This window comes from Nanorana parkeri, unplaced genomic scaffold (assembly GCF_000935625.1).
Source record: "Nanorana parkeri isolate BGI_ZX_2015 unplaced genomic scaffold, ASM93562v1 scaffold20, whole genome shotgun sequence".
NCBI lineage: Eukaryota > Metazoa > Chordata > Amphibia > Anura > Dicroglossidae > Nanorana > Nanorana parkeri.
Window position 1 is genome coordinate 2,002,578 of NW_017306288.1, and position 27,284 is coordinate 2,029,861.

The 27,284-nt window shown below is 40.6% G+C and overlaps 1 protein-coding gene across 1 annotated transcript in view; it reads left to right on the forward strand.

The window, feature by feature from the left end:
- KTN1 (kinectin 1) overlaps nucleotides 1-27,284 on the forward strand; it is a 116,069-nt gene that overhangs the window by 59,209 nt on the left and 29,576 nt on the right. The window contains exons 11-36 of the mRNA XM_018562132.1: nucleotides 1,444-1,595; nucleotides 2,416-2,484; nucleotides 3,393-3,430; nucleotides 3,920-4,010; nucleotides 5,043-5,111; nucleotides 5,678-5,715; nucleotides 6,758-6,848; nucleotides 7,948-8,016; nucleotides 10,058-10,095; nucleotides 11,256-11,346; nucleotides 13,272-13,340; nucleotides 13,433-13,467; nucleotides 14,401-14,491; nucleotides 16,077-16,145; nucleotides 16,360-16,397; nucleotides 17,264-17,354; nucleotides 18,792-18,860; nucleotides 20,870-20,907; nucleotides 22,218-22,308; nucleotides 22,801-22,866; nucleotides 23,963-24,003; nucleotides 24,954-25,011; nucleotides 25,348-25,428; nucleotides 25,524-25,601; nucleotides 26,543-26,580; nucleotides 26,777-26,867. Of these exons, the coding sequence (XP_018417634.1) occupies nucleotides 1,444-1,595; nucleotides 2,416-2,484; nucleotides 3,393-3,430; nucleotides 3,920-4,010; nucleotides 5,043-5,111; nucleotides 5,678-5,715; nucleotides 6,758-6,848; nucleotides 7,948-8,016; nucleotides 10,058-10,095; nucleotides 11,256-11,346; nucleotides 13,272-13,340; nucleotides 13,433-13,467; nucleotides 14,401-14,491; nucleotides 16,077-16,145; nucleotides 16,360-16,397; nucleotides 17,264-17,354; nucleotides 18,792-18,860; nucleotides 20,870-20,907; nucleotides 22,218-22,308; nucleotides 22,801-22,866; nucleotides 23,963-24,003; nucleotides 24,954-25,011; nucleotides 25,348-25,428; nucleotides 25,524-25,601; nucleotides 26,543-26,580; nucleotides 26,777-26,867 (1,790 nt within the window). The remainder of the gene's footprint in view (nucleotides 1-1,443; nucleotides 1,596-2,415; nucleotides 2,485-3,392; nucleotides 3,431-3,919; nucleotides 4,011-5,042; nucleotides 5,112-5,677; nucleotides 5,716-6,757; nucleotides 6,849-7,947; nucleotides 8,017-10,057; nucleotides 10,096-11,255; nucleotides 11,347-13,271; nucleotides 13,341-13,432; nucleotides 13,468-14,400; nucleotides 14,492-16,076; nucleotides 16,146-16,359; nucleotides 16,398-17,263; nucleotides 17,355-18,791; nucleotides 18,861-20,869; nucleotides 20,908-22,217; nucleotides 22,309-22,800; nucleotides 22,867-23,962; nucleotides 24,004-24,953; nucleotides 25,012-25,347; nucleotides 25,429-25,523; nucleotides 25,602-26,542; nucleotides 26,581-26,776; nucleotides 26,868-27,284) is intronic.

Here is a 27,284-nt window from a genome sequence, read left to right on the forward strand (position 1 = left end):
TTCCTATCTGATGAAACTATGGGTCTTATTCCGCTCCATATAGGTGCTTGCATTCTCCCCATCCCACATGGTCATGGCCATTGGCCGCTCGGGTATGAGCACTGCATCCTAGGACTAACGGGAGAAGACTTTAAAGAATCTAATAAAAAACAGTGCAGCAGAGTGACTCAATAGACAATGACATATTCTCTAAAGTGCATGCCCACCAAATTAGGCAGCGTTCACGCAGGGCAAACTGGGTTCCCGTGGCAAGAATCTATAGATTTTTGCTGAGGGAATCCCAGGTGTCCTGTTCAGATGCGGCCGCTGTTCCTCTGTCATTTAGCTGAATGGGCACAGCCGCCACATCTGAACAGGACACCAGAAATTCCTGCGGCAATAATCTGTAGGTTCTTGCTGCAGGAATCCCAATTCATCCTGTGTAAACGAAACCTTAAAGTTACGTCTCCATACATATTGCTGCCTCTTTTATAAAGCTTGTAAGTATGAGGTTTAATCACTAGCTTGTGTGATAAGTTCACTCTGATGGTCCAGTTTTTATGCAGGCTGTGTGAGCACTACATTTGTTTCTGAATAATTAATGATCTGTTCCAAGTTTTTCTAAATATAGTAACAATTTACCTCCCTTCAGATTGCTACTGTAGTTTGCTCTTTCTCAAATCTCAGAAGCCAGGAAGTCAAAGGGCCTGAAAAAATTAGACCTAGCACCTAATGCTTTAGAGTTCAGATCCTCTTCTCTTAATGGGGGCATACATTTCCTGATTCATTAAAGTGTATTTATCTGAATTTTTTTTTAGCATTTGATAGAGTAGGAAAATGTTTTTTTTGCCTTAACTTCCTGTCCTGCAGGCGCAAAAGGGGGTGAGATCATGGGCCAGTAGCAATGTGTGGAGGGTGGCCTTAAGCAGCTTCCATACTTTTTAAGGGCTAGAGCTTTGCCTCTCATAACAGCCTGGTATTTGGCCGTGCACCTTGAGGTGCCTGTAACTATTACCCATAGCCATTTGCTCCCTCTTCCCCTCAGTGTTAGTCTTTTCAAGGACTTGTGTTCCTGCGTTTAACATGCTTTTAGAATGCATGTCAAATGCAGATCAACAAAATCCCATTTGAAGAAGCAGCACATGTGGCAGTTCAGAGGCTGCGTTGACGTGCTTTGTGTTGCACTGCATTTCTTTGGCGCATGCCCGATCGAGGGGCATTTAAAATTACAGGCAATACAGGTCAGAAGCAGCCTTTTCTTATCAGATGTGGCATTTTCTAGTCGATTTGAACCTGCATGCATTTAAATGGAATACATGGCACTTGATAAGAGCAGCCATTGATATAAATCCTAAGAGATATTCGTGGTTTGTCAAATATTTTAGGTTGGGTTGTTGGTGTTTTATGTGTTCATTAAGCCTCATTGGTTCTTTGTAATGACCTTACACCATCTATTTGTTACAGATTTTCAATCAAAGCTTATTGGCAAGGAAGCCGAAGTTCAGAGTCTGCACAGCAAGCTCACGGACACTATGGTGAGCAACCAGCAGCTGGAACAGAAAATCATGCAGTTCATGGATGCAGGACAAGACGACAGCCTTCAGATTCAGCTGCAGGTACTGTTTTCTTTGGCTTCTCCTTTTGAAAATGTTTATTTACATGCCACCTCTGCTGCCACTTGGGTATTGTGGAGTACCCTAGTCTCTTAAAGCGGAAGTAAAGTCAGGAAAATAAAAAATAGCTGAGAGGTAGAGATTTTTGGCAGAAGACATGCAAAGTCTATTCTGCCAAAATAATTCTTCCTCTCCCCTACAGATTTTTTATTTTCTGTGTTCACTGTGCAGTGCTCTCTAAGATACCATGCATGGGGCTAATGCCAGGGAAGATGAAACTCCTGTGTGCATGTGCAGAGGGTTTACGTCATCAGTGACCACCCAACGGCCAAAGTGGGTGCTTGGGAACCTGTAAGTGTTGTCAGCAGAAATGGTGGGAGCTGGGGTCTGAAGATTGATCCGGCAGAGCTGGAGAAGGTCACACGTAAATTAGGTGTGCAAAGTTCCATATTGCACAGCGGTTTACGTCCACTTTAAGTTTTCATTGGACTTCCATCTGGATCTTATCACCCAGTGCTAGCTTTAATGAGCTGGGTTTTTTTTTGGAACTGATGGATGTCATGTTTTGTACGTATTTGTTTAGTACATTTCATAAGGAAAAATATTAGCAATATTGCATGTGAATACAGTATTTGATATTTACCACTCCTAGAGAGTTCTAGAGGACGTTTACTCTAGGTTTTCTTCAGTACCATCAATAGGCTATCGGTTTTATGCAAGTAATGGAAATTGTACAAATTGATCAATTATTTAACTTGGAATGTTAAAACTATTTTTAGATTCCTTTAAGATGAGCCTGACTTTTTTTTTTCTCCTCTGTAAGGATATGTTGAAGCAAAATGACACACTGAGCGTTCAGATTCAAAAATACCATTCCCAGATGCAAGCTCAGGTGATAAGAATTTACCTTTCTTTTTTTATAATGGAGTAATTTGGGGAGAGGTGTGTGAAACAAGTAGTTGCTTCCAAATTATCTTATTATAATTGACCTTCCATTAAAAATAAATGCAGCCAGGGAACTAGCATTTTCAAAAAGAGTTTAGCAATGGCAGCCTCCTTTTATTATTCTGTAGTGAAAAGTCAATTTAAATAAACTTGTTGCTTTGCCCTGCAAAAGTACAGGTGAAACTCGAATAGTTAGAATATCGTGCAAAGTTCATTTATTTCACTAATGCAACTTAAAAGGTGAAACTAATATATGAGATAGACTCATTACATGCAAAGCAAGATAATTCAAGCCGTGATTTGTCATCATTGTGATGATTATGGCTTACAGCTCATGAAAACCCCAAGAACCCCAAATCCACAACCTCAAAAAAGTAGATTATTACATGCAATCAATAAAACAAGGATTGTACATAGAACAATATCGGACCTCTGAAAAGTACAAGCATGCATATGTACTCAGTACTTGGTTTGGGCCCCTTTTGCAGCACTTACTGCAATTACTTTTACATGATATTCTAATTATTCGAGTTTCACCTGTAGTTTTTTTTCTGCCTTTTACAGCTGCTCTTTAGACTAATGGCTTATATGATAAAGCATACTAATCCTTACCGTTTATGTACCATACAAATGCTAGTTTTTTTTTGTGTTTTTTTCCTGTTCCGTAAGTGTGTTTTGTCCCACTAATTTTGTGTATTTAAATGTTAATTTCCTTAAAAACTATAAATAAAACAAAGTAGCGGCTGTGAAAAGTCAATTAGGGGCTTTGCCCCTTGGCAGTGTTTTATTATATAGAGTATGGTTGAAAATAGGTGTGTATATTGATTCTTATGCTTTCCCATTATATTTTTCTAGTCTTCTGCTTCGGTCATTGTGGAAGAGTTGCAGAAAACGTAAGTAGTATTATTTTGTCGCCGTTCATATGGCCTTTTTACATTTCCTGATGTTGGCAATTGTTTTGAGCTCTGAATTGGGTGTTGAGGGTGTTGAGACGCCCTCACGTTCTGGTGCGGGCGATAGCACGGTGGGCACGGGGCGTGTCTGCGGTTCCATTGACATGAATGGCACCACCATGCCCCCTCCTGCCTCAGAACGCGGCCTGGCTTGATCTATGCAATTCAGTGCCTTCCGGGCTCAAACCGCGCCAGAACGGACTGGATATGGTGTCACTGGGCCCTTATGGAGAGGAAAATCAACTTTGATGCAGACAAATGTACTTAAGGTTGTTCTTCTAGACTTCTCTTCGGTTTCCTCTTTTTTATCTTTTTTTTTATTTTTTTAATAAAGTTTAAGGCTCTATTCATTGACACATTGCTTTAAGCCCTAGGGCGCGAAGAATCTTTATTGAATATGTGACCTTTCTTAATGTGTTTTTTTTTTAGAATTGAAGAGAAGGATAAGGACATAAAGCATATGGAGGATTCTCTGTCTCTGGAACGTGCTAATTTTGCTAACAGCGGAGAAGAGCTCAAGGTACAGAAAGCATTGGAATTATCTGTCTAATTGTACAACAGTCATGGCTTAAGTGCAACGTCAGCCAAACCGCTAAATACATAGCTGAAATACATGTTTGTTTTGTCTGCTTGAGGGTTTTTAACTCCGTTTATCCGGTCTTGTTACACACTGCACACCTAGGAAGATCACTCTTGTATCCTGCTTCAGCTTTACTTTTTCCGTGATCACCCCTTTCCTAATTAAGAGGTGAGGGTGCTGTTTTAATGTGCAGTGAGGGGAAGAAGAAAGCTAAAATGCTGAACCAGGAAAAAAAAGTGTCGCTTTACTGAATATACAGTGTGGCAGAGGCATAGCAATGTAAGATTCACTGTGCAGAATGACAAATCTTTTGACAGGTTAACAATAGGTACATTTTTGACTAGCGGTTTAGCTCTTTTGCATGCAGTTCAGCTTCAGGTGAAAGCAATTCTGCTCTTTGCCCATGCAGAGCAAAGCAGCAGTCTGCTTTAATGCCTCTTCCTAGCAGCATATACTCTTTGTGCCACGTCTCCTGGGGTGGTAGCAAAAAAAGCAGCTCTGTATAAGCTTTCAGCCTGTGCAGTTGGAGGGACCCTCCATCCCCTTGTGATAGCGGTATGCCAATTAAACATGCTTTTTCCGCCTCTGCAGTTCAGGTGAGTATAACTTTTTTTATTCTTGCACCTAGATCAAAACGAGCACTCCTATATACACACACCCCTATATACACACACACACCTATATACACACACCTATATATATACACACACCTATATACATATGTGTGGATATATATATATATATATATATAAATATATATATCTATATCCACACACACACCTCTTTAACCATTCCTAACAAAACCCAAACTAAGGTCACTTTTAAATACAGACACAAAGCAATAAAGTATGTTTGTTTTTTGTCCCACAAAGCATGTTTATTGTAGCCAATGCGCTGGTTATAACCCCATTTTTGCTGTATTATAAACCAATTCTAATTTTCCAATGTATTTCCCTTAATACCTTATTGCAGGATTTAAGGAAACAGAATGAATCGCTGAGCATTCAGATTCAAAAATATATTTCACAAATGCAAACTCAGGTAAAAAAATTAATTTAAAATGTTAAAAACTAAATTGTATGCCGGCATACTTACCCAAAATTCAAATAGAAAACTGTGAATCTTGGGTGAAAACATTGATAAATCCCCCAAGTGGTGAATAGTTTAAGGTTTAATTTTGTTAGCAGAAATCTCTTATGCCAGCTGGACGCTGTAGCTTCAGACCGCTGTACTATGTCTGAGAGCAGTGGTCCCTGTATATTGGTCTGAGTCACCACTCCCTGCTCAATTGCACTGTAGTGAGGCCTGTCATGCTCACAGGAGTAGTGAGCAGAGAGATTACCGCATTGTCTTTGTTCTTGACCATGGTCTGCTGCTATGTTGAAGATCAAGATCTGAATGTTTGCCTGGATCTTCAGACTGACTGCAGAGCATTATAACTCGTTGGCCTAGTAAAACCGTGCCCATACACTGTATGTATTTCAATGTAGGATGTAACTGTTAAAGTGTAGCTTTAATGATTTTTGTCTGGCGAATATTTTGTGTGCATTTTAAATGGGGTGCCTACAAATATTCAAGTTTTCAATGCCTTGACATTTATTTTTCAGGCTTCAGCCACATTGTTAGTAGAGGAACTGCAAAAAACGTAAGTTTGGTTTTCCAAAGAATTAATATTTAAAAAAATGGGATGTAGAGATTTATGTTTATTTGCAGCATTTTTTTTTTTATTTACTTTATTACCCTAGCACTCAGTTTCTTCCTTTTCTTTCCCTTCTATGCAAAACTGAGAATTTGGTTGCCATAAGCAAGAACAGTCTTCTTTAGACAGCCAGGTGTTAAAGTGTTCATTATATTTACGGGGTCAATTTATCAAAGGCACATTTTATAAAGCACAGCATTGTGATTTTCAAACGTACTTTGCACTTAGGAGTTCTGAAACAAGCAAAGCCCCATTAGTTTTCATGAATGGGGAAAAAAGGTGTCTGGAAAATATCCTGGTACCAGCTTCTGCTCCTATCATGGAGTGTTCTTTGAAGCGTTGTGCAGAAAACACTCAGTGCAACATCTTGGGGTCTACGCCACAGCCTGTGTTTTGTGAATGAGTTGTAAAATGCAGCCCCCCCTCAGTGTCCAGTGGATAGTGGTATCTGCTCTCTGTTTTAAATAGGCCCTAAAGCTGGCCAGACACCTATAGATTATCCGCAGCTTTTCTATGGCCCGATGGAAAAAGTGCAACAGATTCCTCCATCTACGCTAAACTGTGTGGATGGAGAAATCTCCCACTGGGCCAAGCTTCAGTATCTTGCTAGTCGGCCCCGCTGGCTCTCAAAATATCTGAACAATCTGATTGGATGCAGGTATTGTTCAGGTATTTTGACAGCCAGCGGGGCCGACTAGCAAGAGACTGAAGCTTGGCCCAGTTTGAAATTCCTCCATACACACAGTTTAGTGTAGATGAATCTGTTGCATTTTTTCCATCTGACCGTAGAAAAGCTGCAGATAATCTATAGGTGTATGGCCAGCTTTAGGGACTTCATCAGCTCTTCGTAATCAAATTTGACATTTTAGACAAAATTTCCATTTGTTAAAAAAACAGCCTTTCTTGTGGGCTGAATTTTTTTCATTTTGTTTGTCTGCCATGATCTCTGTAACATATGGTCAGTAAATGGAACATCTTACTTTTACAGCATTGCAGAAAAAGACAAGGAGATAAAGCAGGTGAAAGATGCTGTGGCTCTTGAGCAAGCCAATTTTGCCAACAGTGGTGAAGAGCTAAAGGTAAACATAAAGGATCCTAGGCAATTTATATCACATAGTGTGTGGCTACCGAGACACTGTGAGGGTTTTAAATCATAAGAGAATGCAGAAGTCTATGGCTTTTGTTGAAAGGCATCTTGTTAGTAGACTTGCAGTAAGATACACGGATAATGGAGGAGCAGGAGAGCTTTTATTGTGTAATGGAAAAAACTCAGATTTCTTGTATGCATACGTAATTATATACTAAATCAAAACAGTTTTTTTAATTCCTTAAAATATCCTGAGCACCTTATTTATGAAAAGTTTATCCACATATACAGCTTAAAAACATTTAAAACAAATCAGTGTTTGCTTTAAATGCTTCCTGTACATTCTTTTTAAAAAAATGTTTTCTTCTGTATGTTAATTAGTGCCAATATATTCTCATTTAAATACCCATGGCATGAAATTACAGCATTTTATAGGAAAGAAGAACTCCGGGTATGTACTAAATTAACCCTGGCTGTGGGGCTACATGCAGCACTGCAAGGATTAAGTGCTCTTTTTGATCTGGGGTCTAAAATAAAAATGATATACTCACCTGATCCTCAGTCCCATGGCAGTGACTGCTCACCTCCCTCTGCCCCAGCAGGTCCCGCTGACCTCTTCCCAATATGCTCAGGCCAGTTAATACCCCTAAATATTGTCATGTGACGTAGAGACGTTGGTCATCAATCCTACGTTCTAACGCCATGTAACATGGTGCTTACACAGAGTTCGTTTCATAGAGGAATAGAGCAGTGACGGAGTGCATAGAAGACGCAGGGGACTTTATTAAAGCTGGAGCAGACAAAATCTGGAGCAGTTGCCCATGGCAACCAATCAGCTTCTCTCCTCAGTTTGTTCAGTTAAGATTTGAAAATGAGAGAAGCTGATTGATTGGTTGCCATGCACAGCTGCTCCCGATTTTGTCTGCTCCAGTTTTGATAAATTCCCCTCAGAGTCTCCTAGACTATAACAGTAAATTTTTCTGTCCATTAGTACTTGCTAGCAAAATGAATTAGCTTAACCAGGTCACTGACGTGTTTAAAAATGTTAAAACATTATTATGCCTTTTGGTAACTGTGCAGTTCTTTTACAGACACTACAAAGAGAGAACATATCTTTGAAAGCAGAGCTGCAGAAGATTCACGCATTAAAGAGTGAACAGGTGAGGAGTTATCTGGTCTTGTAATATTAACCGAAGTGCCGTCCATTTGACCCATCAGTAAGCCCCTTCTCCTCCCCTTCTCCTCCCCTTCTCCTCCCCTTCTCCTCCCCTTCTCCTCCCCTTCTACAGACCCAGTATAAACCAAGCAGGGTTGTGGTGTCTCTGCGTTCCAGGATGGAGATATTATATTCTCTATCCACGAGAGGGCAGCACCAGAGATATAAAAATGTCTTGCCTATCACAACTTGAAGCGTTTTGTAAAAGAAGCAAAATTTGTGTATCACTCGGCTGTAGTTCCTCCAATCATCTCTGAATGGTTGCTGACGCTGTCCTTCCTTCTGGAGGGTGGCTACTTATGTTCCCCATGGTCCCTGTGTGTGTTGTAAAGTAGTCACAGCTCCAAACTCCCTCCCCTAATGGACTACAATCTCACATTTGGTTTACTAATTTGTATTGAGATTGTAGTCCATTATGGGAGCAAGCTTGGAGCAGTGGAAACTTTACAACACACACGGAGACCATGGGCAACAAAAGTAGCCACCCTCCAGAAAGAAGGACAGTGTCTGCACCAATTCAGAGATGATTTGAGGATTTACAGCCAAGTGGTACACAAATAAGATACATTTTTGCTAATAGTTAAGGTACTTGAATGCATTTTTAAGATTTAACTCCGGAGTATAGTGTCACTTTAAAGGAGAACTATGAGGCGAGTGCTTTTCACTCACCTCATAGTTCTAGCCGACCTGTGACAATGAGACTGTAACAGGTCGGCTCAGTAGATCGGGAAGTGAGAGAACACATACCGGCGTTCGCTCACCTCTCGATCCTGTCACGCCTCTCTGCCGTGACAGGGGAGGGGCTGGATTCTCCCCGCTCCGATCCACCAGCGCTGACTGGAGGAACGGACGGGGAGGGGGCGAGTACAGCTGGCTCTGCCTCTAAATAGGCAGAGCCAGCTGTCACTCACGCAGCTGGGCGGATCCAGACATAATTGTCGGGATCCGGTTCAGCTGCGGTGTCTCAGTATACCGCGAGCTACAGCTCGCGGTATACTGAGCCTAGGGTGACGGGAGGATGCTAGTTTGTGTCCTCCCGTTACCCTAGGAAGAACTATGGGGAAAAGGGTGTAGCGGTGCCATTCATGTTTCCTGAGTTTAGTGTCACTTTAAATGCAAACAGTTAAGGAGCGCATGCTGAATTTCAAGTTGTTTTGACAGGCAAATCTCTGGTATCTGTAAATGTGTAGCACACACATTGTGTTCAACATTTTAGACTTTATGCATGTGCTTGTTTAACCAATATCTGTGCTCCCATCTGGTCCGATTGCACATTAGAGTAATGCTGAATTGGCAACTATTTTGTCTCCTACTATCCTTGTACCACCAGTTTTTTACTACAAAGCACCCTAACCTAATCTAACTAGATCACCCCCCACCCCCTCGGTAGCTGCTTCCCACAGGGTTTGCATTCTTTGATCAGAAATCTCTGGCACTAGCTTTCCCTGTGCAGTAACATATACATGAATTGAGCTGTACTCCTACTGTAGAAATGTTAGCAGTACAGCTGCATTGAAGTGGTTTCCAAATTCCTGCACAAGTGTGGCCATTTTTGGAGGAGATGTGTGTGCCTGCGATCTAAACACTCCACAAGAACACCGCAGAATGTTAATGAGCATCGGGGTGGGGGCTCTAGGTTAGTAAGGTGGTACAGAAGGGGTAGGGTGGCTTGGGATATTCTACCACAAATGTCGATGCCTTTTAAGGAACTTTACTGGCATAAATATTGGGCTTTTAATGGTTGACTTTCAGTGGAAAATGCTAATTACCTGGCTGTGTGATTTTAGTACTTTCTAAGGCACATCCCTGGAACATGCTTGTTGCCAAGTCTACAACAGTCAACATGTTTCTGCCGGTGCAAGTTTTCTTTAACACTTTTGTAACCCCCAATCTCTCCCCACATAAAAACTTGTGATCGCCATTCTCTTACATTTTCAATAAAATCCTATTTGTAAATTAATGTTATTTTTTTTTCCTCCTTATAGGAAGTTTCTTCCCAAGCTCTTGGTCATTTGGAAAGAAGGTAAAGCATTTCATATCGATGTTTGTGTGTATATGTAGGTATATGTATGTGTATTGCAGTACACACACATACTGTGCACAGATTGTAGATTTTTCTGGCCGATTGATCTAGTGGATTAGCTGTAGATGGATTTATGATCATTCTAAGCTACTCACCTCTGGAGTAACATTGAGAATCATCTACTTTCATTAGTGGTCTGCTATCCTGTGGCTTTTTATTGCAGTCTTAATCCCTTTTAGATTGTAAGCCCTCAGGAGCAGGGCCCTCACCATCTTGTCTTGAATTGTATTGTGATTGTAAAGCGCTGCGCAAACAGTTGGAGCTATATAAATCTTCTATAATAATAATCCAAGTAAGAAATTAAGTTCTACCAAAATGATTTATTTTCCTTGGATATCAGTCATTTAAATTGCCAGTCTGCTTCATTGGTCTCTGTTGGACACCAGCTGCACGGTTCCCCATATAAAGCTTCTTTTACTATATATTGTGGCCAGTGCTGTCTCACTTGGTGTTACTCTGTGACTGTTAAAGCTCAACTCAGTCCTTTTTTCCACCCCATCCTCCCTCTTTCCATGTACTTCTGGTAAAAAAGAAATTCAAATTTCTGTGGCAAGACGGCATATTTTTAATTCTGAATGACGTCATTGTCCCGGTAAAGTCCGGCAATCTCTGGCATTTAGGTGGAGTAATTCATGTGGCATCTTTACACGGGCGTGCCTTACAAGGCTATAAGGATTGGTTAACACAACAGATCTTGGACAGAGAGCAGTGGTGACAGGTTTTGTTCCCAGAACACCCGGCACATGGGTGATATTTAGTAGCATAGTCACACTCCTAAACATCTATAGTGATTTATCAGTAAGCATAGCAATTGATCACTACACCGATGGAACAAATGGCTCCCTACGGAGTGAGTAATGTAGCAGTTGCAAATGATCGAGCAGGGCTCCAAATGTGTGTGATTTAATCCCTATTGCATGCTTTCGGTATTCTTTGCTTTATAGGGAGCCATATATTCCATTTGTGAAGTGATTGATCTATATTCCTAGTGATTTTAGTAGCAGTACTTTTATATTTGGGTGTACTGGGGAGTGTTATTGGTTGCAATTTTGTAACTTTTTTTAGGTTTATTTGCCAATTAAATTGTTTCTTTTCTTTAGCACTGCTGAAAAAGATGAAAAAATTAGAGCCCTGGAGGGGAGACTAGAGGCTCAGCTTGAGAAAGTAACCACCAACCTTCAGGAGCACAAGGTACAAACCCAGCTTAATCCGGTTACTGGTTCTTATGGGTTAAAGTAGAATAGTCATGTACAAGTGAAAATCTACCTTTACAATGCCGTTCAGTTATTGATTACTAGCAGCGCACAGTGAATGCACACATTCCTTTTATGTCAGCTGTACAATTCTTTGAGGATTTCCTCCTGTATGAAATGTCATGGTAAGAGCTTTTTCACTAAACCCGGTGTAACCATTTTGAGCCAGTCAGAGATAATGTTGCAAGGCTAAGCCAGTACATTCTCAGAAGCAGGATGGACGTGCCCCCCCTCTCTTCACACTGCCATAAAACACATACTTTGAGACCTGTTGTGTAAATGATGCCAGAGATTTGTACAAGTGTGGCAGCAAAGAGGATTAACATCCTGATAGTGATCACATCCTAAAAACAGGAAAGGTAAAGAGACCACCGGCATGCATTAACAATCAGTGCAGCCATCAATCCTATTATTGTAAGTTGCACTGAAAACATCCATCTGGCAGAAGGTTAAACTGTACAGAAGCTGCATGTTGTGCATGACCATGTTGTGTCAAACAGGAATAAACATATTGGGGGCTAAATATGATAAACATTGTCTCTGGACAGCAATTCATTTTTTGAAATTTACAGTAGAAGGTCTGATGGTTGCACAATACTGACTTTTGTTTTAAAGTTTCTGATATTGGCCATTGCTGCAGATTTAAACCCCATCTCCAGGGAAAAACAACTCCCATTGCAATTGGCCTTCCCCACACTACTGCAAGGGTTAACTGCTTCTTTATGTCTATGGTACCTGTGTAAATGACTTTTACTTACCTGATCCCAGATCCCCCGGTGGTCAGTGCTCTTCTTGTCCCTCCATTGCTCGGAGTTGTAGACGGTCCCTCAATGTTCTCCCAAATAATACAAGGCTAAGGGCCCTACATTGTGCATGATGACTTTATTGGGCCTCTGACTGCCGGAGCGGGAAATAGGCTGTGAGTTTTGGATGGTTTGTTGGTTCTCCGAAGGTTTCCAGTGGGGGGTACTTCTCTACTTGAAGTCCCAGGTCAGGACACCCACCCTGGTTATTACCAGGGGCTCCTATTCTAGATTTTTCATTTATTTAAAATCTCTAGAATGCAACAGGAGGAGTGCGAACACACAGAAGTCAAAGGAAACAAACCCACAAACTATGGCATGGTGATCTTGCCTTTGAAGCGCCAAGAGAAATAATTTAGTAGGTGACTCAGCCCTCCAGATATCGCCTATTACTGTAACTTTTAGTGGTTTGACCCTGTTAATCTCCTTTTCTTTTGTTCATGAAGATCACAAAGGAAACATTTACAGTTGCATCACACAGTGTAAAGGTGCCCACACACCTTACAATTTATCTGCAGATTTTCTGTGGTCAGATGGAAAAAGTGCAACAGATTGGCCCAGTGGGAGGTTACTCCATCCACACAGTTAAGTGTAGATGGAGGAATCTGTTGCACCTTTTCCATCTGACCACAGAAAATCTGCAGATAAATTGTAAGGTGTGTGGTCGGCTTAACACATGTATTTTCAGGTTCTGTTCTGTTCCAACTTGAATTTTCCTTTCCATGCTAAAAGTAGACCCCTGGGCAAAGCTTTTCAGTTTGGAGAGGTTCATTCTTTACATATCCGAGGTGCATGTGAAGGCTGCAGGAAGTGAAGATTCCACAGTGGGAACACTTGAATTAGTTAGCATTGTATAGCAACAAAGGGATACAAAGGGCGTTCGGATTGTATAGCACTGGCCTTTTGTATCTGCACCCTCTTATCCGCTTTTACATCTCCTGAACTGATTGTAAATATCATTGGTGTTTTACCATCTCTAGGTGGCAAGTTAATAGCCAGTAACTTGATTACTTAATAGCCAATAACTTTTGAATTAACATAATAATCTGTCTTCTTTCAGGCACTACAAAGTCTAAATAATGAATTAAAGGTACAAGTACAGAAACTGCAGGAACAGTTACTGGATCAGGTAAAAATATGTATTTTGTATCTTTCAGTGTCTGAGGACCTTTATGACTTCATTGAAATGTATTAACAATGTATTTTTTTTCTTACTTTTAGACAAACAAAGATCTGCTTGGGCAGATGGAGAAGAGGTAACTGTTGGGTTTATTGTGGTTGACTAATCCTGTTTTAAATTAAAGTGAATTAACAGAAGTAATTGGACTGTAACACATGTGGATCTTAAAAGCAGAAAATATATTTGAAGCATAATCCCAGTATTGTTGGACATGGCCCAGTTGTACAGAAGTATATAGTACAATATTGATCGAGTGGAGTGTTCCGTTGCCCAAGAGTGTAGTTTTAGTGGAATGTCCTTTTAATCTGCTACATTGGCTGTTTTATTTGCATTCCTCGTTTTTCCTAAAGGTGTAGCCCAAGCAGATAAGGGATTTGTAAAGTTCCATTTTGTTTTTAATCTTTTATGAAGTTATCAGCTAACCCATTATTTTTGTCTCTAACACTAACCCCCTCCCTCGGCCACTCGTATGCAAAAAGCCATTAAACATAATTGTCACAGGAAGGGCAGATGTGTCTTTGACTTACAGGCCTTAATAGGCGGTCTGGCTTCTTCTCTGTGCTGTTCAAGATACAAGGTGGCAGTCCAAGCACCCCTACTAAATGCATGCTGCTCTGCAGAATTTGTTGCTGGTCCCATCAGTGTTTTCTTGAGATTTTCCAAAAACCAGCTGGCTGCAGGGACCAGAGGGTGGCATTTTGTTCAGACGTGCAGTTTAAAGCTGAAGAATTCAGGGTTCAAGAGCTTTCACCTTAGCCATAGTTTTTGCATTAATCGAGTTTTTGAACAAAATCTGTTCCATATTAGGAGAGGAAAACTGACCCCAACATGTAGTTGTAAATGAGCGAAGGGCAGTAAATGATTAGTAATCTATTCAACTTGAGTGCTCCTTAAATCACGGTTATGTTTTTAGTCCCTTTTTCCCCTCGTATGCCACCATTTTATCTAGGGCATAGAAGGGTTCATTATGTGCATGGTTTTAAAAAGGCTTTGTTGCTATTTTTTTTAGTATTGAAGAGAAAGATGAGAAGATAAAAACGGTTGAGGAACTTTTGGAAACTGGACTGATACAGGTTGCAAACAGAGAAGAAGAATTGAGGGTAACTCTTAAAACCTTTTCTAAATCGTTTGATATTGAACGGAAAGCACATTTGTTGATACTTAGCCCTCATTCACACGTGTAACAGCTGGCCCGTACAGATCTGTGCAGCGTGCACGGCCGTATAAGGCAACTTCCAGCAGGGGCGTCCCGAGGCCGGGTGTCACCCGGTCTCCAGACCGAGTGACACCCCGCCGTGTCATCATTGTGCGTGACTACGTCATGGCACATGCGCGGCCATCTGATTGACACCTGCCATCTTGGTGATGGACGCCGGCAGAGAGGAGGGGATGTTCACCCGGTGCGTTGAGGATTGCCGCCGGGTTCCCTCCTCTCTCCTGACACTGTCGGGCTCTCGGTCCACCGAGTGCCTGACTTTTTGGAGGGGGTTGTCTCCAAAATGACTGTCATTTTGGTGTCACCCGGGTGCGGGCTGCACCCCCTTGGGACGTCAATGGTTCCCAGGAAGGACAGGTGCTGCGTGTGATTTGTACGCAGCAGCCTGTTCTCTAATGGAGTATGCGGCCGTACACTGCCCTACGCTCACCCGAACGGCACGTCCGTACAGGTGCGGGTGTCCCTGCTTGGACGCAGACGGGATCCATCCATATATGCAGCACAGATCTGTACAGGCCAGCTGTTACTCATGTGAATGAGGGCTTAGAGTAACTAACCAGTTCCTTCCACCTAGAAAGGTGATGGGATCCTCTGCAAAATGTATTTTCATGTGGGTGTGATGGAGTTAGCCAGGTGGTCAAAAAGAAAATGTTGCACAGTATTTTAAAACCAATAAACACAGCCACTTATAAGAACATTAGCACATGAAAGTGTATGCCAATCCTAACAATGAACTTCTCTTTGTTTTCTTTGGTCTGTCAAATGTACCATTAAAAGCATTTGTTATCTGTTCAATAAGTGCAAAAAAAAAAATCTTGTGAGCCGATTAGTGCTTTTTGCCTCTTTTGATTGTACTCAGAATTGTTCCCAGCTATCTCTGAGGACTTCATGACACCTCCCTTTATTTTATGCACCAGAAGGCGGATTCTGTATTCCTTTCCTAGGGTGACAATGTTGCTGTTTTATGACCATTGTCACCAGTATCACCAGCTATAACAAAATAAAAACCTAAACAAAAACTAGAGCAACCACCACATGTAATGAATGGTGAGCTGCACCTTTTTTTTTTTGTGTGTGTTTAGATACGCTTTAGTGCTGTTTTATGAGAGCTTTGTGTTGAGCTAAGCACTTACTGTTGCAACAGGTGTACCTTAAATCACATCTATACAAGACCCATGCATGAGGTGACCTATAACCTATGCTAAGTCACCTGTAGGTGGCTGCCATGATATGTTCATTTCAGTCCGGTGATGTTGGTATTGCCACAGGAAATTCCAGGCAAAAATTGTAATGTCAGGATCTAATTAAATGCTTGAGTCCAAGATTCGCGCATTTTTGTAATTTTCATTCAGTTGGTAAACTGTGTGAAAGTTGTGACATTTATAAGACCCCTAAGAGTATATTTCAAGGGCAGTTTATTAGCATTTTCTAAGAGTTTGCATTTTATTAAGAATTATTTATGTTTTTAGCGGCTGAGAGATGAAAATGGATCTTTGAGAATGGATGTGCAGAATCTGAAGGCTCAGCACAATGATCAGGTAAGAAATGTTTCAGCTGAAGAAGTGGCGGGCATTGATGGCCCCCACATCATCCAATTAGAAAAGCCTAGATGCCCATCCTATCACTATGTAAGAGTCTGTTCACCTCTCCTTCCTGTGTCAATACATTACTTGTATTTCTCTTTGATAAACTGATCTTATGTGTGTAATGGTAATTTTGTGTGTGTGTAATAACTGTATTTTTCCCTTTTAGGTAGCGCTGTCATCAGTTGTAGAAGATCTAAAGAATGTGTAAGTGTCCCATGTTCTTCAACAATTTGTGCTAAGTGCAAGACCTATGTACAAGTCGGAGGCCTGCAGAGTTTTTGATAAGAGGCTAATTTAAGACCAAAATAAATAGCATAACTCAACCAAGAACGTTGTTTGAGTTGGTGACTTATGACTTTATTATTCAAAGTATAAAATAGAAGAAGCTAGCTCTGCTAGATAGGGAGGCCGTTCTCATCCACATTTTCATCAAATAGTTAATCAGACCCGAGTGTCACATCTACCTTACCTTGCACATTGTCCTAACTCGTGAGAGTTTATCTGAGGCTCAAACTTTTCTTTAGTTTTGGACAAAGTAGGGAATGGTTTAAACACTTGTCGGATTGAGATTTCCCTTCACTTCTTGTCCATAGGTTTTAGGTCACCTAATGGTACCTATGTTAAGTCAATCATCGTATGTTAATTTCAGTACGGGGATGTTCGCATGGCCACAGGAAACCTTAGGCATAAATTGTAATGTCAGGATGTAAGTTATATGCTTGATTGTCTTAAGAGTGCTTTTCCTCTTTCTTAGTTTTAGATAAAGTAGGGAAAAGTTAAAACACTTGTCAGATTGAGATTTCCCCTCACTGCTTGTTCCATGGCTACCATAGGAAATGATTGGAATTCACTTGTCTGTATGCATGTAACTTTTGTGCTAATGTTTACATGGGCAAAGTGTATAGTGCAAATGTGCCCTATTGGTTGCTATGATGCTCAGTGGCTCAAGGGGCAAAGCACAGGTTCACATTAAGCTTGGATTTGTTTTAAGGATCAAAAATTGTTTAGTAAAGAATATGAATGGGGTTTAAAAAGTAAATATTAATCTTTTTTTTTTATATATATTGTAGCATCCATGAAAAGGATGGCAAAATCAGGTCTGTAGAAGATCTGCTTCAAGCTGAACAGTTACGTGCTGATAATGAGGGAAAGACAGTACAGGTACCTGCTTAATGTTAATCTTCCATGTTTGTTTCCATTAAACCGAAATTTGATAAAGGGTGTTATGATTGTGAGCCATCAATCATTTTCATGCTGGCACTTTATCAAGCAAGGTACACAGAGGATGTCTGTTAGGGGGCTAGTGTTGTGTTATTTTGGAACAGATTTGCGCTGAGTGTATCAATACATTTTCAGTATTAGTTTCCAACCAAATAAGACAAAAGCCCCCTTACAATTTTATGTGCCTGGGTTTTAAGTGAAAAGCGGGTCACAAGTGTAACCTTAAACTCTCTCCTTATCTGCCCAGAAATGTTCTGCTCTACAGTCTGTGCTTTAGAGACGCAAGATTTGCAAACACAAAACCATTGCATGGTTCCATGCTAAAAAAGATGCAGCTTTATTTAGATTACATATGTCACCCATGAAGTTTGCTCCTTGCTTGTTAACCTCCACATCTAATTATGCAAAGCACAAGGTTCAATTATCTGCTTCATTCATCTTGATGTAGTGGATGGGTTGGATGCAGTCACACACACACAATGTTTCACAATGTCTGGTCACTTAATTACAAATGATTCTCCCTTGTGGCAAAGAAAGAAAAGTAAAAACTTTGTTTTCATGAAGTGCTTTCAGCAGATCTTTTTATTAAACAGTATCCTACGTCTCTGTTAGACCATTTTGAAAGGGGAAGTTTTTGATCCATTTACATTTTTAAATAAACCCTTTCATCTTACACAGAAATATCTGTTGTAGGGTGCTTTATTGCCACTTACCTTCTTAATCAAGAAAGTCCAGAATTGCCACTCTTTGCTAGGAGACATTTCCTGATATTTTACTAAAATTGATAAATATAAAAAGCACAGTAACTATACAATCACTTTAATATAGATTGCATCCTTGACACCTAGTATGCAAAGCAAGCTGATCTTTTGACAAGAAAGTCATGTGGTTCAGGTTCAAACGGCTTTGTTTATCCCAAAGCCATTGACACCATATCAGCGCAGATAGTGACAACATGTCTTTGTTTCTAAACAAAGCCATAACACACAGCAGTGCGGAACACTTTTTTAAGCCATATGGTGAAATTAGAGGCTTATTTGGCAAAAGCTAAATAAAATTCAGCGAAACTGCCTACTCTTCCCTTTTTGCATTCCCATTAAATATGTGTGCACAGATTTCCTGTCCACTGCATATTGCATATATAAATATTGAATTCCCAATCAATTTGCTCATTGCCACTTGGCCCTTGAAGTTTGCAGCCACCTAACTGGTAGTTGAATTATGGGACTAAAGGGCTTAGTTTGGTTAATTTGTAAGAAGTGTCTGTACATTCCTGCATGACCCAGGGCACAAACCTTCAATGCATGCAGTTTTTTTTCTGTGTACCATAGTGTTGTGGTCTTGTCTCCCATTTGTCTTGTTTTTGTTGCTGTCAAGGCATTGACTAAAGAAATTGAAGCACTGAAGGAAGCTTTAGGAAACAGCCAGCTTGAAAAGACTGAACAGGTAACAAGCTTACAAAACCACTAATATATTAGAGCAGAAGCAGCTGAACGATGAACAACTTTCAGAGTGACCTTAGGGAGTGTTGACCATCAAATGGGTAGTCGGCATAGTGGGATCAGGTCCCACTAGAAACAGTGATACCACCCAGGTCATCATTTAGTACTTTATAGGAATGATTCTATAGTTAAGCTGTAAACAGAAGCTTTAGACCTGCAGTGACGAGGTGAATAATCTGCTTTAAAAATTCTGCGTCTGCTTTGTACTTGCTGCCTGGAACACTTCTAGTCCCTGAGCTCCACTCTGCAGCGTGCTGATTGAAGAAGTCAGTCCTATAGAAGTCGGTAGGTATTTCCCAACCTCCCAGCAAGCTCCAGATGGGAGCTCAGGGGCTGGAAGGGTGCCAAGCAGCGGGAGCTTTACAGTAGAGCTGAATTATAAAGCTATTGAAGCAAGCTGATCAGACAAACTTAACTACATACTAACATATCTACAGAAATTCACATCATGAAGTCCTCCTTTTAATGTTTGTATTATTGCCTTGATCCTGCTCTTCCTATCAGTTGCATAGTGTAAGAAGTACTGTATATTTGATGTTGCCTCATTACTCCATGAGTTACATAAAAAATGCTTTTTAAACTCTGTTGTGAATGAAGGACAACTGGTAGTGTTTAATGATTTAGTGTATGCTAACCTTGTACAGTAATACCTCGGTTCACGAACGCTTCTTTTGCGAACAGAAAGTTTGGCAAAATTTTGCTTCCGTTCACGAACTCCACATCAGGTGACGAACACGACCACGGCCATCTTCCCCTCTTTGACACGTGGTCGTGGCTTCCTCTAGCTGAGATCACGGTCTGATCACAGTTTGATTCGGTTCGCGACCAAAATCATGGAATGAATTAAGTTCGTGGACCGAGGTACCACTGTATATACTGTATACTTAAAGACGAAATATGGGATGAGTGAAATACACTCATCCGAATAGTTAGAGCCGACGTGTGACGCTGCATCTGTCGGCTCTATAGATCAAAAACTGAGCAATCGCATACCGCTGATCTCCCAGTTCCACAAACTTTTCCCTGCAGAGAGTCGTGACTGTCAGTCACCAGCTCCCCACAGAGATGCCCCCCTCCCCTCTCCGATCCTCCAGTACTGACTGGAGGAACAGACGGGAACGGCAGGCACAGTTGGCTCTGGCTCTAGAGAGCCAACTGTCAATCATGCAGCGGGGCAGACTGTCCAACTATCCTGACAATACTGTCGGGATCTTTCCCGGCTGCAGAGCGGCTCTGTACTGTCAGCATATAGCAGGCAATAGCCCGCTACATGCTGACTTTTGGGTCACAGGGGGACATTAGTCCTCTTGTGACCCTAAAGAGAGCTACAGCCATAAAAGGTTTGACCATAGTTCTCTTTTAATGTAGCAACGTTTTTTCCATTGCCCAGCATGCACAGGGTAGTTCTGGGTGTACAACCTTTATTGTTTCATTTAGGTTCCAGTTTCTACTACCAAGTCTTCCTGTTGTGCACTGTAAGCCCTCTTGTGCAGACCATTCCTACCTATCCTTCCCTTCTAAGTAGGCTCATGTCCCTAAAGAAGGCAATGAAGTAACACTGTGTTGGGCGCTACTCAGACTGGACAGTGTTTAACCTGCGGTTCTACACAGATAAGGTACACAGTTTACTTAGTATGCTGCAGAACCCACTTGTCATGGCAACAGTTTAAGACTTAAAGCGGTAGTAAACTGCTGTGTTCTGGGTGGGTTTCTGCAATTATGGGACACTTGCATTACAAGCGTGCCCTTTTCCATGCATATACGCAGAACATTTTATAAAAAATGCTAGAGGAAAAAGGAGAAGTTTTTTGGCAGAGGAGACTTTGCATATCTCTTCTGCCAAAAATCCCTGTTTAATTCCTTTTTTGTTTTTATAATTTACTTTTCATTTTAAGTTTTTTGTTTCATTGCAGTTGCATTGAATTTATGTTGTAATTTTCTATTCTTATTTAGGTTTCCAGTATTGCACAAATTCAGGACCTTCAAAATCAGTATGTATAATTCAGCGTTTGTCTTCTCAATAACATTACAGTTAACTGCAGCAAAGTGCTGTATACAGAATAAACTGGTTGGATTTTAATACATTTTTAATGTCAGTTTAATAAGATCCCAGAAAAAGGTTTGCAGTCACACTGTGGGTGGAAGGCGCGATTGGGGTGCCATTGAAATGAATGGCACTGCAACGCACCTCCCGCAGCAGAATTTGTCAGGCGAAACCGAATACATTTTTAATAATTGTATTGGAAGCACATGGCGCTTGAATAGCTACAGCCAGGAAATGACAGCTGCCAGTGGCAAGATTCTGCAGACGGCAGCTGAATGTAAATACAGCAGGTAGTTGGCTGGTGCAATAGCCAGCCTGCTATTGGCCATTTCAAATTGCAATAGCCATTAGCAGGCTGGCTATTGCACTCGGCCACTGCTTGCTGTGCCCTCCTCCCAGCGTGGAGGAGAGAGCTAGGGGATCCAACCAACTAATCGAGAATAGTTGACAACTATTCTCATCGATTTAATTGATTCGTTGGTTGCAGCCCTAGAAGTAAACTAAGCGTTGTAAAGTAGCGACCGCTCTGCCTGAAGTTGATATTGCAGAAATAATTATACATCAAGAGAGACATTTATAAAGAAATTTAGTGACAAACTTGGACGCAAAGAAGGTTGTCTATCAGTTGGCAAAGTCATCAAGGTTTTTTTGTTATATCTTTGCTCCTCTGCTTCGCTAATCCTGGGCAGCCCATGGAGACAGTTTTGCACATGTCTGCCACAGAATTACCACTGGTTGAGAAGATTTTCACTTCTAACGGATGCACAATGAAGTGGTTTGTTGCAGGTTTAATTCTGTCGCAGTGCTACTTTAAAGCAGCTGAGGTTGGAATTTATAAATGAGCCTGTAATATGTTAAATCTTTTTCACAATCTCAATGCTCCTATTTAGCATTTCTTTGCTGGCAGCAGAATTATTACATGCCCTCAAGAGCTGTTTCGTAAATACATATAAAGCTTCTATTCTGTACTATTTGATTATATGTAGCACAAACCCTTTTGTCTGGTACTATTACTGAGTGCTCTCCAAGAGGGGGGTAACCGCTGTGTAAATCAGAGCCATACTGGGATTGAAGTTGTCTTTCTCCTTTACATAAAATGAGAGATTCTTGTGAGTGTAATAGATGGGACCTGATAAGCAGACTGTCCAACTTCTCCTTTGTTCTGCGTGTGCAGTACTACATTAATCTTGCAATTTATAAGGAATAAAGCACATGCCTATTTTTTTCTTATACATTGCTTTTTTTTTTCTCCCTAAGGTTGAAGGGGAAAGAAGAGACCTTAAAGAAGGCTGAAGAACGGTTTAATGAACGTGAGAGATTGATTCTTGAGAAGGAAAGACAGATTGAGGTGTTTATCAGTTTGCTAATACTAGACAAACCAACAGGAGATAGATAGACACTCACTCTGTACTTGCCTTCCTTATGAACCCCAACTGCTGAAACCCTGATACACACTCACTCTGTACTTGACTTGCTTATGAACCCCAACTGCTAACACCCTGATAAATATTTGGTATTTTAGGGTATAGATGAGCTTGTGACACACTCCTGCCTTTTCTTTAATGTGGCAATGGATGCATTAGCGGCCAAGGCCAAGTGCTGCCTCATGTGGGTGCATACCGATCCCCGTGCAGGCTTGAACTTTAAGAATATCAGAACTTCTACTTAACTATTGTGATGTTGCTGTAGTTGGGTAGGGTGAGTAGAATCTTCCTCTGGTGACTCATATAAAGTGAATCTGTTAGTTTGGCAAGTATGGTCTGGGTACGCGTTTTACTTCATATGTTACAATACTACCTATGGATTATAATTGTGTGGTCGGCTCTTTATATACTTATAGGATCTGCACAAGGAAAGTTCACAGTTGAAAATCCACATTGAAGAAGTCCAGCACAGACTACAACAGGTATGGTAAACACTGCATGTCAGTATTTCTACAATCAGCTTTAATTGGTGTTTTTTGTATGTGTGAAAAGCACAGGAGTCAGAAATGTTTGGGCCAGTCAGTATGTCGATACAGATGTCTGTTTAAAACCTTTTAAAGCAGAGTTGTAGTCAGACAGGTTAACTATAGTATAGTGAGGGTTGAAACTGCTGTGTTTTCTTTTTTTGTTTTGTCGTTTGTGTCTCATATCGGAGATTTCCCTTCACTTTCTACCTTGTAGACTCAACAGGAAGTTAGAAGATATCGTTCCAATTTGAGGGTGATCCCCTCTTAGACAGTTGTCACCGGATAAAGTGTCCCTATTGAAATATTTTCCTTCTGTATCTTTCCCTCTATTTCTGGTGGCAGCTCGAAATGTTGGATTTATCCTCGCATTCCCGGTGACATTGGGGATCAGGACCATTAGAGAGAATAAATCAAACGTGGACCCACAGCAATAAACATGTCGGGGGTTCTAACTTCTAACCACTTTATCCAAATATAAATAAAAGTTAAGACATTAGCTATACTTTACATAGAATCATTCTATTATCTGGATCCATATTTCCACTGGTAATATTAATGTGCACCTGAACCGAATATCTCCATATGGTTCAATGCCAAATAAAAGTAAAGGCATATTATGTGGTTTTTGTAATGTTTGGCAGAGTATCTTGGGGTAGGGTTTGGATAAAGCTGACCAATCAACTCTGCCTGAACACCTAGCATCATACTTCTAAGACTGGCAGAGATCTTGGACCACTCTAAAGAAAACCCACGCGTAGTATAAAATGTACAGTCGGCACCATAGGTATTGTACCTGCTCCTACATGCAAAGTGCCATCTACCACCTAATCCGTTGCTGCAGCCATGAGGGAAACACTTGTTGTTCTGATTGGAATTTACAATGTAGTACGTGATCCCCAAGTGGCCAGTCACTATAACTTTGACTTCTTCTACAGTAAAAGTTTCTTCTTTTTGTGTTATTTTTAGATTAACTGCATGTTAATATATTAACAAAATGAATTGTGTTTTTCAAATAATTACAAGTTTGGTCTTTTGTTTCTGTCATTTCTAGCAAGATTCTGGGTCAACAGAAGCTCAGGATCTTCAGAGGATGTAAGTGGTGACCACGGTTAGCATTGTCTTGCAGTGTCACCTTATAAAGCCTAAAATTGTATATTTGTTTTTAATATTCTAACAGAGTGAAGAGACAGTCATAGTTATAGAGAGAAAATATTGAAGAAAGTAGGTAAAGGACAAAGAGAGGGAGGAGCAAACGTGCCCCCCTTGGGGTCACTGTTAGTCCCCTGTTCTGATGCATATATTAGATTATATATATTTAATATGTAAATATAATTTATTACTGCACATCATTGTTGTCACCCCATTTTTTGGGTCGGAAGAGTTTGGACTTTTTGTTTGTTACTGAATATACAAAAATAGACTGGGGTGGTCATCTGACATGCAGCCATCCTCTGGATGTGTATGTCAACTTTAAAAGCAATCTCCTAAGGGCAGATTTAGGGAAGGAGGCAGTGTATTTAGAAATGGCGACCACTATTAAGTGATTCTACCAAAGGCAATGGGAGTTGCAAGATGGCAGGTGAACTAGGTAATGAAGTGAGAGGGAGACAGGTCTTTTTCGCAAACAAGGGGGCAGGTAAGAATGCTTTGGGGTTTGGGCATCAACGCTAGTGCTGGTTGTTTTGATCATTTTTTAGTTTACAGCAGCCATTTGCTCAAAGGTTGGGTTGAGTGTCATGGAAAAAAGCCTTTTACAATTTTGTTTTCATCACAGTATAATTAATTGAGTTGCTTTTAATGAGGAACTCTGGGCAAAATTTTAAGTAAACCCTTGCAGTGGGACTACCCTGCATTGCAAGGGTTAACTGCTCGTTTTGCTCTAGGGAGAAAAATAACAGTTATACTCGCCTGATCCTCCCAGCCAGCCCACTGTGATGGCGTTTTCTCCTGCCTGTCTCCTCCTATGCTCCAGTGAGGGTATGTCCCTCGATGTTCTCATGTCCTATACACTGAATAAAACATGATGACCTAGGAAATTTTAGACTGCTGCAGCGGAGAGAGGCTGAGAGGACCAATGTAAGTGCAAGCCGGCTCCGAGGAGTCGAGTATAACTTTTTTTTTTATTTCCCTCCCTGGAACAAAACGGGACTGAAAGGGTTAATGCATTATTTCCCCCGGAGTTATTCTTTAAACCAGGATAAGTTGTTGGATGAAACCTAATTGAAAGCCCTAAATTGCCAAATGCATGGCCAGCACAGAAGGCATGGTACCAAGAAACGATTGTACTAGGAACTATCTATTCCATGTACCGTCTCCGTTTTCTACCATCACCCTTAGTTTTAGTTTATTTCTATTCTCAGTTGTCGAGAAATATGCATTAGTATTAACTGAAAATACAATAAAAGTTTATTTTAACTATTGTGCAGAGTGGAGCAGCAGGAGCAAAAAATAAGGGACGTGGAGGCAATAATACTGGAGAGGGAGAAGAGCATTGCAGGCACAACTCAGGAACTAACGGTAACATGACTGATCCGGGGGAATTTCTGTTAATCGTTGAGTCTCATCCCTGGCCTCTTTTTCATTGTGCCTTTTATTTGTATATTCTCTTACAGGGTCTGAAAAAGGAGAATGAAATTCTGAAAATTCAGGCCAGTGAACTGCAAAAAATACACGATCAACAGTTACAGCAGGTTTGTTACTCATATCATATGGACAATGCAAAGTTATGTTCCATGTTAGGAAGAGCTGCAGGTGCAGCTTTAGAGAAGGGGTGGGGTGGGCATCCTCGGCACGCCAGCTGTGCTGACACTATAAATCTCATAATACCTCTGCTTCTGGAAGTCATGCCTGTGGTTTTCTGCAATTTGCGATGCCTCATGAGACTTGTAGTTTCACACCAGCTTACCAAGGTTGCCTATCCCTGACTTAGAAGATAGACAGCCTAGCTGTTCCTTTTTAGTGTGTTTTGAAGAACTGCTATCTAGAGGCCTATGTTATGTTGACCTTGTCATATAGAGTGGACATATACAGACAAAACAATAATGAAAAATTGTCTTCTTTGCTGTGATAAAGTAAAACCAGCAACTTGCATTATTTTCATATCCCTACTGAAGTTGTACTAGTATATATATTTATTTTTCTGCATTGGCAAATTTTTTTTTGCACATTTTAGCGTGTTTTTGCATGAACGTTATCTTAATCCATGACTGTGCTGATTGAAAACTTGCCCAGGGGTACAATTGGATTACACGGTCATCCTATAGAATAGATTGTTTCCAGGGAACCATTATTTACCGTAGCAACATATGTTGCTTTTGTGATCCATGCACATAAATTGGCAGACTGCTAGTTTGTGATTTCACAGAGCACACACAATGCGTTTTTTTTTGTTAAATCTGTAATTATGGAATTGTCCAATATATTTGCGAAAAGAGTAGAATTTATTAAAATGATGACACAAAAGCAGGGTGGCGTATCTTAACTTTTGCAGCTCTGAACAGTGCCCTGGCCTTGCCTTCCACAGATCTAATTCTAGCTCCTAGAACCATGTAGTACTGGTTGTTGTTCACATTTTTCTTGCCTTAAACTACATTTTTGTCTTTTATACCTTTTTTATATATTTTCATTTCAGGTTTCATCATTTGCTCAAAGCGAAGAGCTTTTAAAAGCGTAAGTTTAATATATAAAGTAGTATTGAACTCTTGAAGTTTTTCTCAATACTGAATGCAGATCAAACAAGTATACATTGCCCAGCAATGTATACTTGTATTTTCACCCTGTTACCTTATCTGTACTGACCATGTTTCTAATGAAATAATATTGCTTTAAGTGTATGATTGTGTCTAATCTGTGCTTATGCTTTTAGACTTGCAGAAAAAGACAGATATATAACACAGCTGTTAGAGGAGGTGGAATCTCAAAAAGCTGCAGTAGAGCAACAGAGGAAGAAGAATAATGTGAGTACCGCAATAATTTATGGAGTCTTAATCCTTCTACAAAATGCATATAATTGCTTTATTTTTCCTTCAAGGTAGACATTATTTTCAATTCTGGGTAGAGTGTGGAAGCGTTTGTACTCTTGTCTGTAAAAAAAAAAAAAAACGAGTTGTGAAAGTGGGCAAAAGGGGCTGACCCTGTCAGTAAAATACAGGTTTTCACAATTCTTTCATGTTTAAAAGGGATGTTTCTCCAATCATCTTCCAGGCCAGCAACCTGAAAGATGATTGGCTCCTCCTTCTACAGGAGACACGATTAAAAATAAAATGGTTAAATACCCTCCCACCCCCTCGTCCCTTAGTGTTTTTGTGTTTCCTACCTTCCAGGAACGCTTCGTCACGTTTGTTTGTTTTTTTTCCTTTGTCCGGTGGGTCTGT